At 38.6% G+C, this 16,657-nt stretch overlaps 1 protein-coding gene across 9 annotated transcripts in view; it reads left to right on the plus strand.

Moving 5' to 3' along the window:
* The window catches only part of HUWE1 (HECT, UBA and WWE domain containing E3 ubiquitin protein ligase 1), a 143,634-nt gene that overhangs the window by 16,439 nt on the left and 110,538 nt on the right, over window positions 1–16,657 (plus strand). For all 9 annotated transcript variants that reach the window (XM_081221600.1, XM_081221606.1, XM_081221607.1 and 6 more), the window contains 3 exons: window positions 10,652–10,720; window positions 14,841–14,939; window positions 15,643–15,849. In XM_081221600.1, the coding sequence (XP_081077726.1) occupies window positions 10,676–10,720; window positions 14,841–14,939; window positions 15,643–15,849 (351 nt within the window). In that variant the 5' untranslated portion in view covers window positions 10,652–10,675. The remainder of the gene's footprint in view (window positions 1–10,651; window positions 10,721–14,840; window positions 14,940–15,642; window positions 15,850–16,657) is intronic.

Consider the following 16,657-nt stretch of genomic DNA (forward strand, 5'->3'; position numbering starts at 1 on the left):
ATTTATCCTATGTAGTGTGTTGATCTTGTAATTGATTGTGTTTCCAGCTTTGCTTTGACCACTAGGAAGCTGTAATTTGTGTGTTTTGTATACTGGCTTTTTGTTGCTTTTATTATTACCATTGCTTCTAGTCTTCCCTTTTCTCTGATTTACACCTGACCATCTCATAGCACCTATCACAATGCCCTGCATATAGCATATTCATAACTATTTGTTGAATGAAAGATGCAGATTGAATGAGTTGTATAAATTGGTTTTCTCAGTTGAAAATGTCACTTTAAAAAAGCGTTGAAAGTGATTTGGGATTTTTAGCTTTGTTAAACATTTACTGGGTAGTCAGTCATTCATTTATTAATCTACTAAGTGACAGTTCCTATGCTGGCAACAGGAATGCAAAGATAAAGAGAATCCCACTCATGCAGAACTCACTCTAGTGGGGAGACTGACATGTAAATAAAGAGAGGTGTGTTGATTGAGGGTATGTGCAGGACACAGTGGGGACACAAAGGAGAGAGTGATCAGTGTTACTCTGGGGGAGGGGATATCTGAAAAGGCTTGACAGAGGAAGTGACATGTAAGCTGAGCTCTAGGGAATATATGCAGGGAGCAGCCATTTTAGCAGAGAGAACAATCTGAGTCAAGGTATCAAAGGTCTTGAATGGTAGGGAAACTGTAAAAACTTGACATGGTTAAAGCATGTGGGGAGCCAAGAGGAATATTATGTAATGTCATGGCCCTGGTAAGAGAGGTAAGCAGGCATTAGGTCCTAGAGGTCTTGGATGCTGGTTAGGTAAGGAGTTTACACTTGATGTTGTAGGTAGATTTTGAGTTTGAGGGAGATTGCTCTGGGAGCAATGTGGAGGATGGAATAGGGGGATCTTGCAAGGTAAAGTCTTAATTTAAAATATTTCTAATTTATGAGATTTTCAAACATACACAAAAGTTTGCAAACAGTATAATGAACCCCCATGTACCTGTTACCCAGCTTCAACAGTTGTCAACACATGGCTATACTTATTTATATCCCATTCCCTCCCCCATTATTTTTAAGCATATTCCTAAATGAATCACAGATTGGCAAAGCATAATTAACAATATATAACAAAGTGGCTCTCAAGTCTGGCTGTGCAGCCAAATCACCTACACAGCTTGAAAAAAAAAGTTCCCACCTCTTATCTATTGAGTCAGATATTTATATGGCCAGACAGTTTTCGTTTTCAAAATAAGTGTCAGTTGATTTTACAAAGCTAGGGTTGAGAACTCCAGATTTAATTTTTAAGTAAATTATTTTAAAGATTTTTTTAAATTAGCTTTGACTTCTGACGGATGTGTTTTCCTGAACTCACTGAATGCCGTCTGTGGCTCTTCTGAGTGAAGATCATCTATTAGATAGTGGCAGGCTTTTGTGTGGTTAAGTTGTTGACAATTCAATAGAGCATATTAGTTTAAAGGCTGATGTCTTAATTTTCTGTTAGAGGTGGGCAAGACTGAGAAGTACTTGCATCTTTGAAATTGGATGTGATGAGATAGGGAATGATCCATCATTGTTACCATTGATCTTTTGCACCAAATCCAGCCACAAGTAAAGATGGGGATGGGAGACAGAGCATTCTTAAAGCGTAGACTAAGATTATTCCAGAGCACCAATTTAAAATGTGTAGACAAGGAGTCTCTTCCTCTTCTCCTTAATAAGCATAACTTTCACACAGGCATTGCTGTTTTTATTTTTTTTCCTAAGGAATGCTAGGAAGGGAGGTCTCCTTGGCATGCTGCCATTTCGTCTCTGCTGGCAAAACTGATTTACAACTTTGGTGAGCCCTATTTGTTGCCTAAATTCTTTTGATGCCAGTTTCTCTCTCTAAGTAATTGGGAGTAATGACCAGAAGGATAACTCCTGGATCTGCAGCTTCCCAGGACTGTAGGGTAGAGGACGTGTAGGGGATGACTTCTCAGACGCCATTCTCACCTCCAAAGTCAGTGTTGGAGTTTTCAGATTCTTCCTCCTCGGTATCCCTGCCCTTATTTTGAGTATACTGCAGTGCAGAAAAGCACCAAGAGCAAGCATGAAAACTTATCTGAGGTATAGTGTTTTCAGGTTTTGAGGGAGAGAGAGACCCTGTCGACGTATTTCTGCAGATAATTTCCAGATTTGTCTTGGGTGAGTAAAGGCTATACCTCATTTGCTTTATTACTACATCTTACTATCAAATGTCCAATAAAATCTAGGTCAGAAGTTCTCAGGGTCATATTTTATGTGGCCAAGGACAGGAATATCGGTGTCTATAGGAGGGGTGTAGCAGGGTGGACTGTGCATAGACATTTTGTGTACTGTACAGTTGTGGAGCAAATTTGGTTTGAATCTGGGTTGTACCACTTACTGGGTATGTGGCTACTCTTGGCCTCAGTAAACCAGGAATGATCTTCATCGCCAAGGTGTTATAAGGATTAGAGATAATACATAATAGGTGGTCAGTAAATGTTATCTGTTGTTACTATGGTGATAAATGGGTTCTCAGAATATTTGGTGGGTATTAATGTAAATAATCAGAAACTAGACTGGATGGAAAGGCCTGATAATCAGGTGGTGTCCCCTTGTCCCCTTTTACAAATCAGTCAATGTGATGTCTCTGCCTCTAATCAAATGGTCAATAGCAGGCTGGGTTTCAAGTTTCAGCTTGCTGTTTCCTGACATGATGGATGGTCTGGGCATTTCTCACCCGAATTTACTTTCAAGAGACTGCAGAGAGGCAAAAGGCAAATATAATTAAGTATTTTGCTTTGTAGGACGTTGGAGTTCAGTATTCTCTAAAGCATTACTTTAAAACCACCATAATGCTTTTCCATGATTTCGGTGGGAATCTTAGGCTGACTTTTTTGTTTTGTTCTTTTTGTTTTTCATTTAATTAGCCAATATTTATTGTTTCCTATAGGAGCTTAGTGTACAGCTAAGCTGTGAACAAAACAATCAAATAGGGAAAATGCCTTCACGGAGCAGCCGTTCCCATGGGTAGGCTGACTCTGATTGATCCACACTCCCGTACATGTGTGCAGCATTTCTTAACCTACCAATAATAAACCAAATCAATAAATACTGAATGCTTGCTGTGTGCCATACTTCAGGATTAACCAGCAAGAGGTATAGGAAAGAGGCTCCAAGAGCCAACAGCAGCCAATCCAAGGCATTTGTTTAGAGGATATTTTTCTTAATTTGATACATGCCCTTTGGTTCAGGGGCCACTGTTTTCTACCTTAAGAAAAATTGTACAAAAGAAAAATTCTCATTATAAATGGATGCATGATTATAGAAAATTTGGAAGGCTCTGAAGAGCATGAAGCATAAATAAAACTGTGTTATCCTGCCACCTAGAGGCAACCACTGATAATGTTGTATATTTCTTCCCTTCCCAAGGTTGGTTGGTTGGTTGGTTGGTTGGTTGGTTGGTTGGTTGGTTGGTTTTCTTCCTCATCCTGTGGCATACATTTTCTCATTAATGTCAGGAAGTGATAGGTACAGGGTACAGTGTGAGCATGTAGGAGGGACACTCAGTCAAGTTTTAAGAGATTAAGAAGAGGATTGTCCTAATTCTGGTTAGTACTATTTCTGCTGTTGAAAGCCCACGTAAGTGTTCACTACGTTAAGGTGAAATAGTGAGATTCTATATAGTCCCCTACCCTCAACTTTCTTAGGGATTTTCTTTCCATTATCTCCTTTTCCTCTCCCTTACCCTCTACCTTTCAGTGAGACCCCATAATTTTCTGCTTGTATTTACAATCAGCCTTTTCAGGAGTATTCTACACATGCCATCTATATTGCCTCACTTCCTATTGATTCCTTGACTCATTCCAGTCTGACTTCCTTTACAACCATGCCACTGGAACTAATGCTTGTCAAGTTATCTCTAGTCCCAATTTCAATGGACATTTTTCTGGACATACCTCATTTTGACATTTGACCCAGTTGATTAGCCTTGCCATCTTGTGTCTTTCATGATGCCGTGATGAACTAGTTTTGCTTCTACCTCACCAGCCTCTCCTTTGCTGGATTCTCCTCCCATGGCTTCAAGTACTGTCTATATGCTTACAATCACAGATTTTTTTTCTCAGTGCATACTTCTTTCCTGAACTCAATTCTATAAATATTTGCATATCTATCACATGGAAGATGCTGTGCTAGATGCTGAGAGCTTAACACTGTAGGAAATCAAACCAGTTATACTAATTGATATTTGCGATGAGAGAAATAAGCAGGGTTACTATCATAAAAAAAAAATAACAGACAGCTTTAGGCAGGTTGCCTTGGGAAGCCGCTTTGGGTCTTAGTTTAAAGTGAATTTCTCAAATAGAACTAGCTCTGGGAAGAATGAGAGTGTGGAGCAGAAGCATTCCAGTAGGAATAGCACCTGTAACTGTCTAGAGGCTGGAAACAATTTAGAGTGTTCCAGAAACTAAACGGAAGGACTAATGTGGTTGTGCAGAGAGGAGATTGGAGAGAGTTCCAGGAGCCAAATCATGCCAGGGCCCTCTGGCTCATGGTTAGAATTTGGAAATAATTGTAGGGAAACTGTTGAAAGGTTTTAAGCAAGGAAGTAACGTGAGCTGATTTATGTTTTAAGAAGATTACTTTTGCTGCTCTCTGGAGAATGGATTGGATGAAAGTGAGTATGAAAGTGGGAGATCCGTTATCCATATTTCACAGTTGAGAAAACAGAAGTGCACATACGCTGATTTGTCCATGCTCATACAGTGAGTAAGTGATATAGCAGGGATTCTAACCTGGGTTTCCTGGTCTGGAGCCTGTGTTATAATCTGGTGCTTCTCAAACTTTAATATATGATCTTATTAAAATACAGATTGATTCTTCACGTCTGGGTGGGGCCTGAGATTTTGCGTTTTTAGTAACTCCCAGGTGATATCAGTGCTGCTGATCCTTCAACCATACTTTGAATAGTAAGGCTAGTCCACCACTGTACTCAACTGCTGTTGACCCAGATTTGGAACTATAGGTGTCCTCTGCCCTTAAGCTGATTTCAATATTGAAAGTCATTATAAATTTGATCAACCGGAGGTGGTTACTACAGAGTGAGTTACCCTTTAAAGAGTGACTTCCCTCACTGTATTTTAATTGTACCCTCTTGTCTTGATGTAAACCCTATAAAACCAAGATTCAAACTTCAAAGATAAGTGAAGTTGGGGGGAATGAAGGAGTGAAAAAAGAAATGGTTAATTAAATGGAAGTATTTAAGTGTAATGGTAATCACTACAGATGGTGATTCATAATAATTCATTAGTTTTCTGAAAGTTGATCTTTCTAACCTGAGTTAAGGAAGAAATATTTATTATGTGTAGAGTTTGCTTGGTGCACAGAGTTCTGGTCTGACCCAACAAAGGCAGTAGGCTATTTCCAGGGATTTGTTTAGAATTCACTTCTTTTTGTTAGAGACTTTTTTATGTAATGGGATTTTCATCTGTTTAACTTCTAAGCATTAGGTAGAACTCATTCTCTAGTTACTGTTCCATCATTAGTGAGATTGATAATATCTCAGCTTTTCACCCTGTGCCCCAGCTTCCTCTCTTACAATATTTTTTGTGAACAATAGGATCCAACAGTGTAGAGGAATTTGTCACAAATTTGTATTTTCATCTGTAAGCATTGTTGTAAAACTAGTAAATAAAGTGAACAGCATGTTATTGAAGCATGGACTTGGGAGTCAGAAGGGCCTGGATTTAGATCTTGGCGCCAACATTCACTAACCAGGCAAGGTTCTGAATTTCTCTGAGCCTCTGTTTTCTATCTGTAAATGGGGAAAGAACTTGGCTTGCATGGTGAGGATTGTAGGAAAGACAAATATGAGGCCCCTGAGCAGCATGTCTCAAAGTGTATTCTTTGGGGTTCTTAAATTGGACTTTCAATAGATGCCACCTGCAGGAAAAATGTTTCTATGTCCTAATAAGTTTCCTTTACCCGGGATTTCTTGGAGCTGTTAGTAATGTCAGTCAGCCATGTGACTGTCCTAAAGGAAGAGAAATTTGTAACATTTCCTAAATTACTGGAACCTAGTCTTCATGGAGCAAGATGCTCTAGAATGCTTTGAGAAACACCAGCCTAAGTATTATCTGGTTTGTACTGGGCACTCAAAAAGTATTCTCCCTTCCTACTGTGAAACCAGCTTAGAAATAGAACAGGAACAAAAAAGACTTGAATTTTCTTAATTGATGTCTCACAGGCAGTGATATCTTTTTTAAACTATAGGTATTTCTTGCAACAAAATTATAGAGGCCAGGTTAACAGTGTACTTGTTACGGGAACGTGTGCTTGATCATTCATTTGTTTTGGCTTGTTTTTTTTTATTTGGGTGCCTATCATCTGAATCTGTTTATGAAAATTTGGAACCTGAACAGTGTGGAAACTGAAAAAGCCAAATGCACTTGCTCTCCCAGAACCTTGACAGCTAGAGCATAGGCATGGGACCTCAGCTTGACCAATCAGATGCTCACACTTGGGACAGTGCATCTAGAGCCACTGATGCAAATACCTGAGGCCATTTAGAAATCATATCATACTGCCACCAGCAGTAGCTTCTAGGCATTCAGAGTCCGGTGTTGGCAGCGTAGGCACCCCCAACTAAGCTGTGTCTGTGGGAGGTCTTTGGCTGTAGTTCCAGGATGCCTCGCTTCCTTGGTTCTGTCTGTTTTCTGAATGTGGATCTCTAAGCTTTCCTGTTGATTGCGTGAGCTATCAGTTACCCTTCCAGTAAATCACATTTTTGTTTTAGTTAGCCAGAGTCTATTGTTTTCAGTCCAGACCCTTGAATGGTACAGAATAAGTCAAAATAGCTTTAGTTAAAGTGAGATACATATTTGTGTGAAGATTTGCCAGTGACTTCATCTACATTTTTTTAAACCAGTAAAATCGTGGTGAGTTGGTTATTTGCACAAGTTTTAGTCTGTGCTCTTGTTCTGGAGGATTTTTTTTTTATTGTTGGGTTTCAAGAGTTCTTTATATATTCTAGATAGTATGTATGGTTTGCAAATATTTTCTCCCAGTAGATTTTTTCTTTTGTGGTTTTTTTTTTTTTTTTTTTTTTTTTTGCGGTATGCGGGCCTCTCACTGTTGTGGCCCCTCCCGTTGGCGGAGCACAGGCTCCAGACGCGCAGGTTTAGCGGCCATGGCTCACGGGCCTAGCCGCTCTGCGGCATGTGGGATCTTCCCGGACCGGGGCACGAACCTGTGTCCCCTGCATCGGCAGGTGGACTCTCAACCACTGTGCCACCAGGGAAGCCCCTCCCAGTAGATTTTATAGTTTTACATTTAAGTCCATCATCCTTTTTTTTTTTCTTTTTTGAGATGTAATTGGCGTTTAACATTACATTAGTTTCAGGTATACAACATAATGATTCCATATTTGTATATATTGTGAAATGATCACAATAAGTCTAGTTAACACCCATCACCATAGTTACAGTTTTTTTTCTTGTGATAAGAACTCTTAAGATCTGCTCTTAGCAACTTTCAAACATATAATACAGTATTAACTACAGTCATCACACTGCACGTTATATCCGCATGACTTCTTTGTTTTATAACTGGAAGTTTGTGCCTTTTGACTACCTTCATCTGTTTCACCCACCCCACCCCCCAGCCCCTGCCTCTGGCAAACACCAATCTGTTTCCTGTATCTATAAGTTTTGTATTTTTGTTTTTTTGGGGTTTTGTTTGTTTGAGATTCCACATATAAGTGGGATCATACAGAATTTGTCTTTTCTCTGTTTGGCTTATTTCGCTTAGCATAATGCCCTTAAGGTCCATTCATGTTATCGCAGATGACAAGATTTCCTTCTTTTTTGTAAGAGTGAATAATATTACATTTTATATATCTTTAATATATATAAAAACATAAAATGTGGTGTACATTTTATCTATCTACAGCCACATTTTCTCTATTCATCCATCAGTGGACACTTAGGTTACTTCCATGTCTTAGCTATTGTAAATAATGCTGCAGTAAACATGGGAGTGCATATATCTTTTCAAGTTAGTTTTTTTCGTTACCTTTGGATAAATATCCAGAAGTGGAATTGATGGATCATATATTTAATCTTTTGAGGAACCTCCTTACTGTTTTCCATAGTGGCTGCACCAATTTACATTCCCACCAGCAGTCCACAAGAGTTCCCTTTTCTGCACATCCTGGCCACATGATCCATTTTGAGTTAATTTTTATATAAAATATGAGACTGAGGTCAGAGTTCATCTTTTTGCATATAGATGTCTACTTGGTCTGGCACCATTTGTTGATTAAAATATCCTTTGATCGTCTTGCTTTTTCACCTTTGTCAAAAATCAGTTGGGCATATTTGTGTGGGTCTATTTCTTGGTTCTCTATTCTGGTCCATTGGCATATGTGTCTATCCCTCCTCTATTACTGTGTATACAATCTTGACTACTGTAGCTCTGTGTGTGTGTGTGTGTATGTGTGAGAGAGAGAGAGAGAGAGAGAGAGAGAGAGAGAGTCTTAAAATTGGATAGAGTGATTCCCTCTGTCTCCTTTTTCAAAATTGTTTGAGCTATTGTAGTTCCATTGTCTTTAATATGAGTCTTCTTAGTCCATGAACATAGTATATCACTTCATATTTTTAGGTCTTGATTTTCTAAATCAACATATTGTGGTTTTTAGCATACAAGGCCTGTACATGCTTTGTTATATTTACGCCTAAGTATTTCCAATTTTTTTGAGCAATTATGAGTGGTGTTGTAAAGTTTTGAGTCCACATGTCCATTGCCAGTATACAGAAATATGATTGATCTGTGTATGTTTATTTTGTATCCTATAACTTTGCTGAGATCACTTGTTAGTTCTGGGGAGTTTTTTGTAGACTCCTTGGGATTTTATACTTAGATAATCCTTTGTTACCTGCAAATAAGGACAGTTTTATTTCTTCCTTTCTGATCTGTATACCTGTTACTTCCTTTTTTTACCTTATTTCAGTGGCTAGAACTTCCAACACTGTGTTGAATGAAACTGGAGAGAGCAGACCTTCTTACTTTGCTCCTAATTTTGTAGGGAGAGTATTCAGTGATTCGGGTTGTATGGTGTTGGGGCTAACTGCTACTTCCTGTAGCTGAGGCAGTGTAATAGCCTCCCACAAATGACTACAGCCACAATGATGTGACAGCCACTTGCTCTAAGTAATGGGTGTGAGGTTTTGTGAGACAAAGCAAACCTGAGAGTAAGTGTACAAGTAGCTCACTTATAGTTTCCACTACATGTATCAGATTGTTGCCAGAATCCTGTTGGCCTCATTTTAGATATTTGGAAGTTATTGGCAGAAGGCATCTTGCTTATTTTCTCTTAGATGCTGAGGTAATTTTTTAAAAAAGTAAAATCTGTAATCACATACCCTAAATGTGAACTTTAGAGGGGAAGCATCTTTTTTTCTTCAGGAATGATCCCTATAGCAACATTTTAGAACATATTCTGGATTTTGTACCAACTCTTTCTGAATGCCCATTGGTTGAATGGATGCCAGCCATACAGACAAATACATGTTATTTCCAAAATACTGAGCATGTTGGACTAACTCTAGACCAAAAGCTGCCTAAAATTTATACTTGTGCTTAGTCAGCTTTATATTATGCCAGCCTTCTTGGAGGAGGGACATTGACCCCCAGTGACTGCTGTATAGCAAATACATTATTAGAGGTAAAGAGCCCTGCAGTTCACCTCTTCCTCTGCATATGTGCTAGTTGCTAATGGGGGAAAACCTTTGTTTCTTCCTGTGCCTTGGCCGGAGCATCATAATGGACCTTAGTAAAGTGATTGTGTTCTGTGCTTAGGATATTTCTAGTGGGAGTTTTATATACCTCATTTTCTAATGAAAAAAAAAATAAAAGTATTTTGTTTCCTTTGTTCTTATGACATAATATATTTTTATGGGTTAAAACAGTACAGATAAAGATATAGAAAAGCACAGGTAAAACAATCATACATAATCCTTTTGGTTAGATTGAATTAACATTTTGATGCATACCCCTTCTAAGCTGTTTTCTTTAAACATGGGTTTATACTATTTATTCTGTTTTGTAACCTTTTTATTTCACCATGAACAGCTTTGCTGTTATGTAATTGTGTGCAGTGTTTTTAACAGCTGTGTAATAGTCTGTTTTAAACCAATCCTATTTTGGATATTTGATCCTTTTCACTTCTTCACTGTTATACATGGTCATGCAGTATGGATTCTTGTGATTAAATATTTATATACATTCTTATGATTTTCTTTGGGTAAATTCCGAGAAGTGAAATTGCTGAGTTTTCCAAAAAACTGCAGGATATGGTGAATTTTTCCATCCTGAGGTGTGTTAAAACATTTTACTCTTACTTTCAAATATGAGTTTGAGAGGTCAGGGTGGGGTCATTTTAATTTTGGCTTAAATTGGTTACAAGCTTGTGTAACTTGAATGTGGGCCAGTTTTATTTGGAGAGATTGTTTACCACTCTTTACCTCGTATCTGTGCCTCTGAGTTGGCCTGCATCATAACTCCAATTTTACTTTAAACATTTTGCATGCTCTTTGTTCTATATTGTCTATGTCCAAGCATGTAAAGCTCAAGCTTGCAGCTTTAAGTCTCACATTTTGGGGAATTTCTTTTCAGATCATAAAACAGAAAATCGAAAACATGAAAGTAGACAGGACTAAACTGAAAAAGACACCTACTGAGGCTGTAAGTATCCAAAAGTTTGCCTGTTTTTTCATTTCAGAAAAAAATCTTTGCAGTCAGTTCACTCATATTGATCTTCCAAATATATCATCACTTATATACACACAGTGCAGTAAAACAGCAACTTGTCTTGAAACAGTCAAATTTTCTTTTGAACTTCCCTTGGTTAAAAAGGTGAATAAGCTAGTGATCAGTGGAGAGTGAGCACTAAACAGTTTATAGCTATATATACCTGAAGTAGGCTGTCTGGCTGCTGCTTCTGTGCATTGAAAGCAGCATGGTATAATGGAAAGAGCAAGTACGGATTCAAATTCTGTCTGTATTTGCAGGATCTTTCTCAATTTTGTTATCTAGAAAATTAAAGTGGTAACACCTTTCTCACTAGATTTCATGTGAGGCCAGTGTTTTAGCTTTCTTTATTACTGATTCTTAATCATACAGTTCAGCTTAACCTATATTAACCTATGTATTGGGTGGCCATGTCAGTTGATCCTATGTCAGCAGTAGAAATCCCAGCTTCTGTCCAATATTCTATTGGCCTGCTTAAACTGCATTATGAAATTAAGACAGTATTGTACTGTTATGACACTCCCATAGACCCCGTGTGCTGTAGTTCAAGGAGCACAAGCTTTGGAATTAGACATGGGTTTGAATCTTACTAGATTTTTGTGTCTGAGAGTTAACTTGCCTGGTTTCCACAGCTGTAAAATGGGGTTGAAAATTCCTCCCTCCTTGATGTGAGGTAGCTGCTCAGCAAAGTATCTGGCACATAATTAGTTGGTTCATTTCCTAAATACAGGCCACTTGGTTTTTTAAAAACTGTAACTACCTGGCAAGTATCACCCAAGGGTATCACTATTGATATTTATTCCAGTATTGCATGGGCAGTTCTCCTGCCCTTTTCATTCAGTGTTATACTAATGAGTATGAGAAGTGCTGTCTTCCTACATCCTCTCCAGCATTGCAGATCATCTTTTACATTTTTGTTAATAGGTGGAGAAAAAATATTTCACTGTCCTGATTTGCATGCATTAATACATATATTTTCACATTTATTGGCCTTATATTAGTTGTCTGCTCATGCTGTTTTATTTTGTATTTGACATTGGAATGTCAGTTTTTTATTGAATATGCCATACATATTGAGTATATTCATTTTACATACCTGTTCATTTGCTTTTCATTTTGTTTTTGATATGTTTCGGCATCTAGAATTTTTGACAGTTAACATACTCAAATTTTTTGGAAACTGAAGAGCAAAAAGAAAACTTGCCTGAAGTCATTTAACTTCCAGGATAATTCAACCTTGTAGATAATCAGAGAAATTCAATTTCTTTTTCTTTTACCTAGTAGATTGTTATAGATTTGTTCTTGGAGTCACACTTACGTACAAATTCCTGGCTTATTTCAGTTAGCATAATGCCCTCAAGTTTCATGCATATTGTCACAAATGACAAGATTTCATTCTTTTTTATGGCTGAATAGTATTCCATTGTATATACGTACCACATCTTCTTATCCATTCATCGATGGACACTTGGGTGTTTCCATATCTTGGCTATTATAAATAATGCTGCAATGAGCATGGGGGTTCATATATCCTTTCAAGTTAGTGTTTTCATTTTCTTTAGATGAATACCCAGAAGTGGAATTGCTAGATCATATGGTAGTTCTGTTTTTAATTTTTTGAGGAACCTTCTTACTGTTTTCCATAGTGACTGCACAAGAAAGATATTTATTGATCACTTTATGTATCGGCAGCTGTGCAGAGGATTTTTTCCCTAGATTTGACACCTTTATTGGAGCAAATCAGTATAAACCATGGCAATTGGTATGCAGCCATTGAACTGGCAAGTGCTTTGTTTTGCACTACCATGAGTAAGGAAAATCACACTCAGTTTGCATTTATGCAGCAGGGACAAGACAGTAAAGATACAATTTTGTCCCTGGTGCATTCTGCAGACCACAAGGTCCATAGGGATCTTGATACTCCTGATAAAACAACATGGTGCTGGTACGTTTAATTGATGCTGTTATGCTAACTGGGGCTTGTGAACAGAAAGCACAAACACTTTAGATGCCTTAGACATATGTGTGCCAGAGAGTGCCCTTTGAAGGTTGAGGGCCTGCCACGTCAGGAAATTTTCTAGGGGTTCAAAGGTCTGGGAAATGTCAAAATTTCCCTTCTAAAGTGAGAGACATGTTTTTGCACCTTGTACCACACACCATGAAGAAAGAGGAACAGTGTATGGGGTGCCTCTTTGGATTTTGGAGCCAGCATGTATTACATTTAGGCATGCTGTTTTGATCCATTTACTGGATAACTTCTAAAGTGATAGTAGTGTTTGGATCTAGAGAAGACTCTGCAGAAGGTTCAGGCTATGATGTAAGCTGCCCTACTCCGTGGACATTATGGCCTAGTAGATCCAGGTGTCTGACTTAAGTGTCAGCCAAAGATGCTGTGGGATGCCTCTGGCAAGCCCCAATAGGAGAATCACAGCTTAAGACCTAGGGGGTAGAGTTTGGCCGTGCTGTTCTCTGCCAACAGCTATTCTGACATTCAGAAAAGCAGCTTCTGGCTTGCTACTGGACCTTGATAAAGACTGAATGCCTGATTATGAGATAACCAAATGATTACAGGACCCAAATGTTTGTCATGAACTGGGTGTTATCTAACCCACAGAATCATAAAATTGGATCTGCATCGTTGCAATCCATTAGAAATTGAAGTGGTATATTTGATAGTAGGCCCAGGTAGGTCCAGAAGGCACAAGTGAACTGCATGAGCTGGTGGTTCACACTCCTTTGTTATCTGTTTCTACTACTTCAGTACCTCTCCCTCAACCTGTATGACTTCAAGGAGAGGAAGAAAAATTGCAGGTCTGGTTTGTTGAAGGGTTTTATGCCAAGAATTTTACATGCCTTTAATTACCACAGAAATTTGAGATAGCTCTTAATAATGCTTACTTTAGAGAGAGAAAAGGTTTCAGACTTAGCTTAAAAAAAAATTTGCCCTTAAGCCCCTATTGTTCCACGTTCCATTTTGGCTGCTGAAAATGCCCCTAGTTTAAATCTCACAACATTGCTGGGTAAATAGGTCATGTTAAGTTCATTTTGCAGAAGAGGATACTGAGATTCAAAGAGGTAGCTTACCAACTACCTAATTCTAAAGTCCATGCTCTTTGTAACAGTAAGCTGTCTTTCAGTATTTAAGCTCCTATTATGTGAGATAAGTGCTTTATGCAAACACTTGAGCTTCACATTTCCAAGGTGGTTCTTAGGTCTTTTTTCTGGTAAGAAAACTGTGGCTAAGAGGTTGGATTTGCTTGTGATCAAACAACTTTGTAAACATCAAGCGAAAAACTGAACCCAGATTTGTTTGGTTCCAAATCTAGGCCCATTCCTAGGATACCATACTGCTTTACAGAGTCAAAGAGCAAGTGTAATCACTTCCAGCTGCCATCCATTAATAGAAGCATCTCTGTCCCAGTCCCTATCCCCCCGCCACCAGCTCCACTTTTGGAAACTTACTATGAACTCTGAATCCACACCTTGTTACCTGACAAACAGGCCCTTTCATCAGTAAAACAGCAGGAATATATGGAAATGGAAACCCCAAGTAAGAATGGAGTCCTAGTTTTACACAGTTCAGAAATTCTTTGCCTCCTATAATTGGACGGTTTAATGTTGCAGAAAAATACAGCCAGTGCTAATCTTCACCTTTGTGAATTCACTAGGGCTCCTCAGTGTTCCTCTAATTGAACATTTCTTATCAGGCATTCTGGTTAACTTTCAGACTATGATACAGATTCCTTCATTTTGTTTTTATTGATATTTAGCTTGTTTCCTTTATTTGTGTTGTCTGTACACTTCCAAGTAGTTTGTCTATATCTACAGGTTCATCCAGGTTTTAAAAAAATACACAGATGGATTGTTTCATTATAAGATTTCTGTATTAATCTCAAGTGATCGTCTGGCAAATTTCCACTTAAGTAGTGCGTTCTATCAAAAGTTAAATCATTGAGTGTGTTGACATAAGGGTTTTTTTTTTCCTATTCTTCCTTGTTGTGTCTCCCTCATACTCCAAAACACCCTTTTGTGAATACCTGTTTGTTTTTCTCAGCCTGCAGACTGCAGAGCCTTAATAGACAAACTCAAAGTTTGTAATGATGAGCAACTCCTCTTGGAACTGCAGCAGATCAAAACATGGAACATTGGAAAGGTATGTAAACCCATACTCCCAAAAGAGAAATCAAAATGAGGTAGCCTCATTCAGCAATTACTTCATAAGCATCTAGTGTGTGTCTGGCACAGCTCTAGACCAGTAATTTTTAGCCTGTGAATGGTTGCCAAGGAAATTTTGAAAGAAATGTAAAAGGAAAATTTTGCTAGCCAAGGATGAAGAATGTTTATACAGGTGATGATAAAGAATCTCAACCACAAAATTCCTTTAGTTTGACTGACAGTATGAGTTTGAGATAGTCTCAGGATTTTTACTCTTAGCTTAAAAGACTCTTCTTTAGATAACTCTAAAAATGAGCACTTCAGATAAAGTGGATTCTGGCAGGGAAAGTCCTTGTGTTTTTAGACCTCAGAGGTAGCCGGAATTCTCCTTTTGAAGACCTAGCTGTAGGGGTTTTGTGGTGTCTCCTGGTGTTAGCACAAGTTTTTTGTTTGTTTGGTTTTTTTTTGCGATACGCGGGCCTCTCACTGTTGTGGCCTCTCCCATTGTGGAGCACAGGCTCCGGACTCGCAGGCTCAGCGGCCATGGCTCATGGGCCCAGCCACTCCGCGGCAGGTGGGATCTTCCCGGACCGGGGCACGAACCCATGTCCCCTGCATCGGCAGGCGAACTCTCAACCACTGCGCCACCAGGGAAGCCCTACCTTATTCTTATATCTTCCTCTTTCTCTTCCCCTCTCCAGTGCGAGTTATATCACTGGGTGGATCTGTTGGACTCCTTCGATGGAATTCTGGCAGACGCTGGACAGACAGTGGAGAATATGTCATGGATGCTCGTGTGTGATAGGCCAGAAAGAGAACAACTGAAGATGCTTCTCTTGGCTGTGTTGAACTTCACAGCCTTGCTCATTGAGTACAGCTTTTCCCGGCATCTGTATAGTTCCATAGAGGTAGGAGAGGTTCAAGCCTATGTGATCTGTTCTTAACTAGAATTGTTCACGTCCAGAATAAGGAAATTGTTCTTTCTTTCTGATGATTCTTTCTTTTTCATTATGGAGTTCTGGGGTTTTCAATGTCAAAGCCAATGGTAGGATGTTTCTTGGCTAAAGATACCCTTCACAGGGTTGATGGGAAGGTTCTTTACTATCACCTTCACCTTGCCTTTTAAGATTTAAGAAGTTAATGAGAATGTAATACATGTATTGATGTATTCTTGGGAATTTACAGGAATTGATCTTGGTCCCAGGTTATCAGAGCAGCCCCAAATTACTTTTAAAATATTAGACATAATTTGATTTCCTTGACACATTACTGCACTTACTGCTTTTCTAAGTTTTAGTGTGCTGCTTTTTAATTTCTTCTCCCCCTCCCCAAAATGTATATTAATAGCATGCTATGTATTCTTAAAGAGTAAAGTGGGCACAGGAATTAGTGAACTTTTGAACTGGTCAAAAATCAGTATAAGAAGAAACTCTCTTCCTTTAGCCTAACTTAAGAGTTTTTATCACTTGATTTAGTGCCCTGTTGTTATGTGTTACTTTTCCTAAGTCTTCATTAAAGAAACAGAATCAGAACAAACAGAAAGTAAATGACTTAAGAAGAGAAGTGGAATAACTCAACTAAAGACCTAGTACCTGAAGTTTTAAGTAGGGGATGGCTAAGCAGCCTGTTGAAGATGGCATAGATACGCTGCAAAAGGAAATCCATAGCCTTCTGTGGATAATCAGCAACCAGAAATACTTTGGTTCATTTCCAGCT

The sequence above is a fragment of the Mesoplodon bidens genome (genome assembly GCF_964165515.1).
Source record: "Mesoplodon bidens genome assembly, chromosome: X".
In the NCBI taxonomy this organism is placed as follows: domain Eukaryota; kingdom Metazoa; phylum Chordata; class Mammalia; order Artiodactyla; family Ziphiidae; genus Mesoplodon; species Mesoplodon bidens.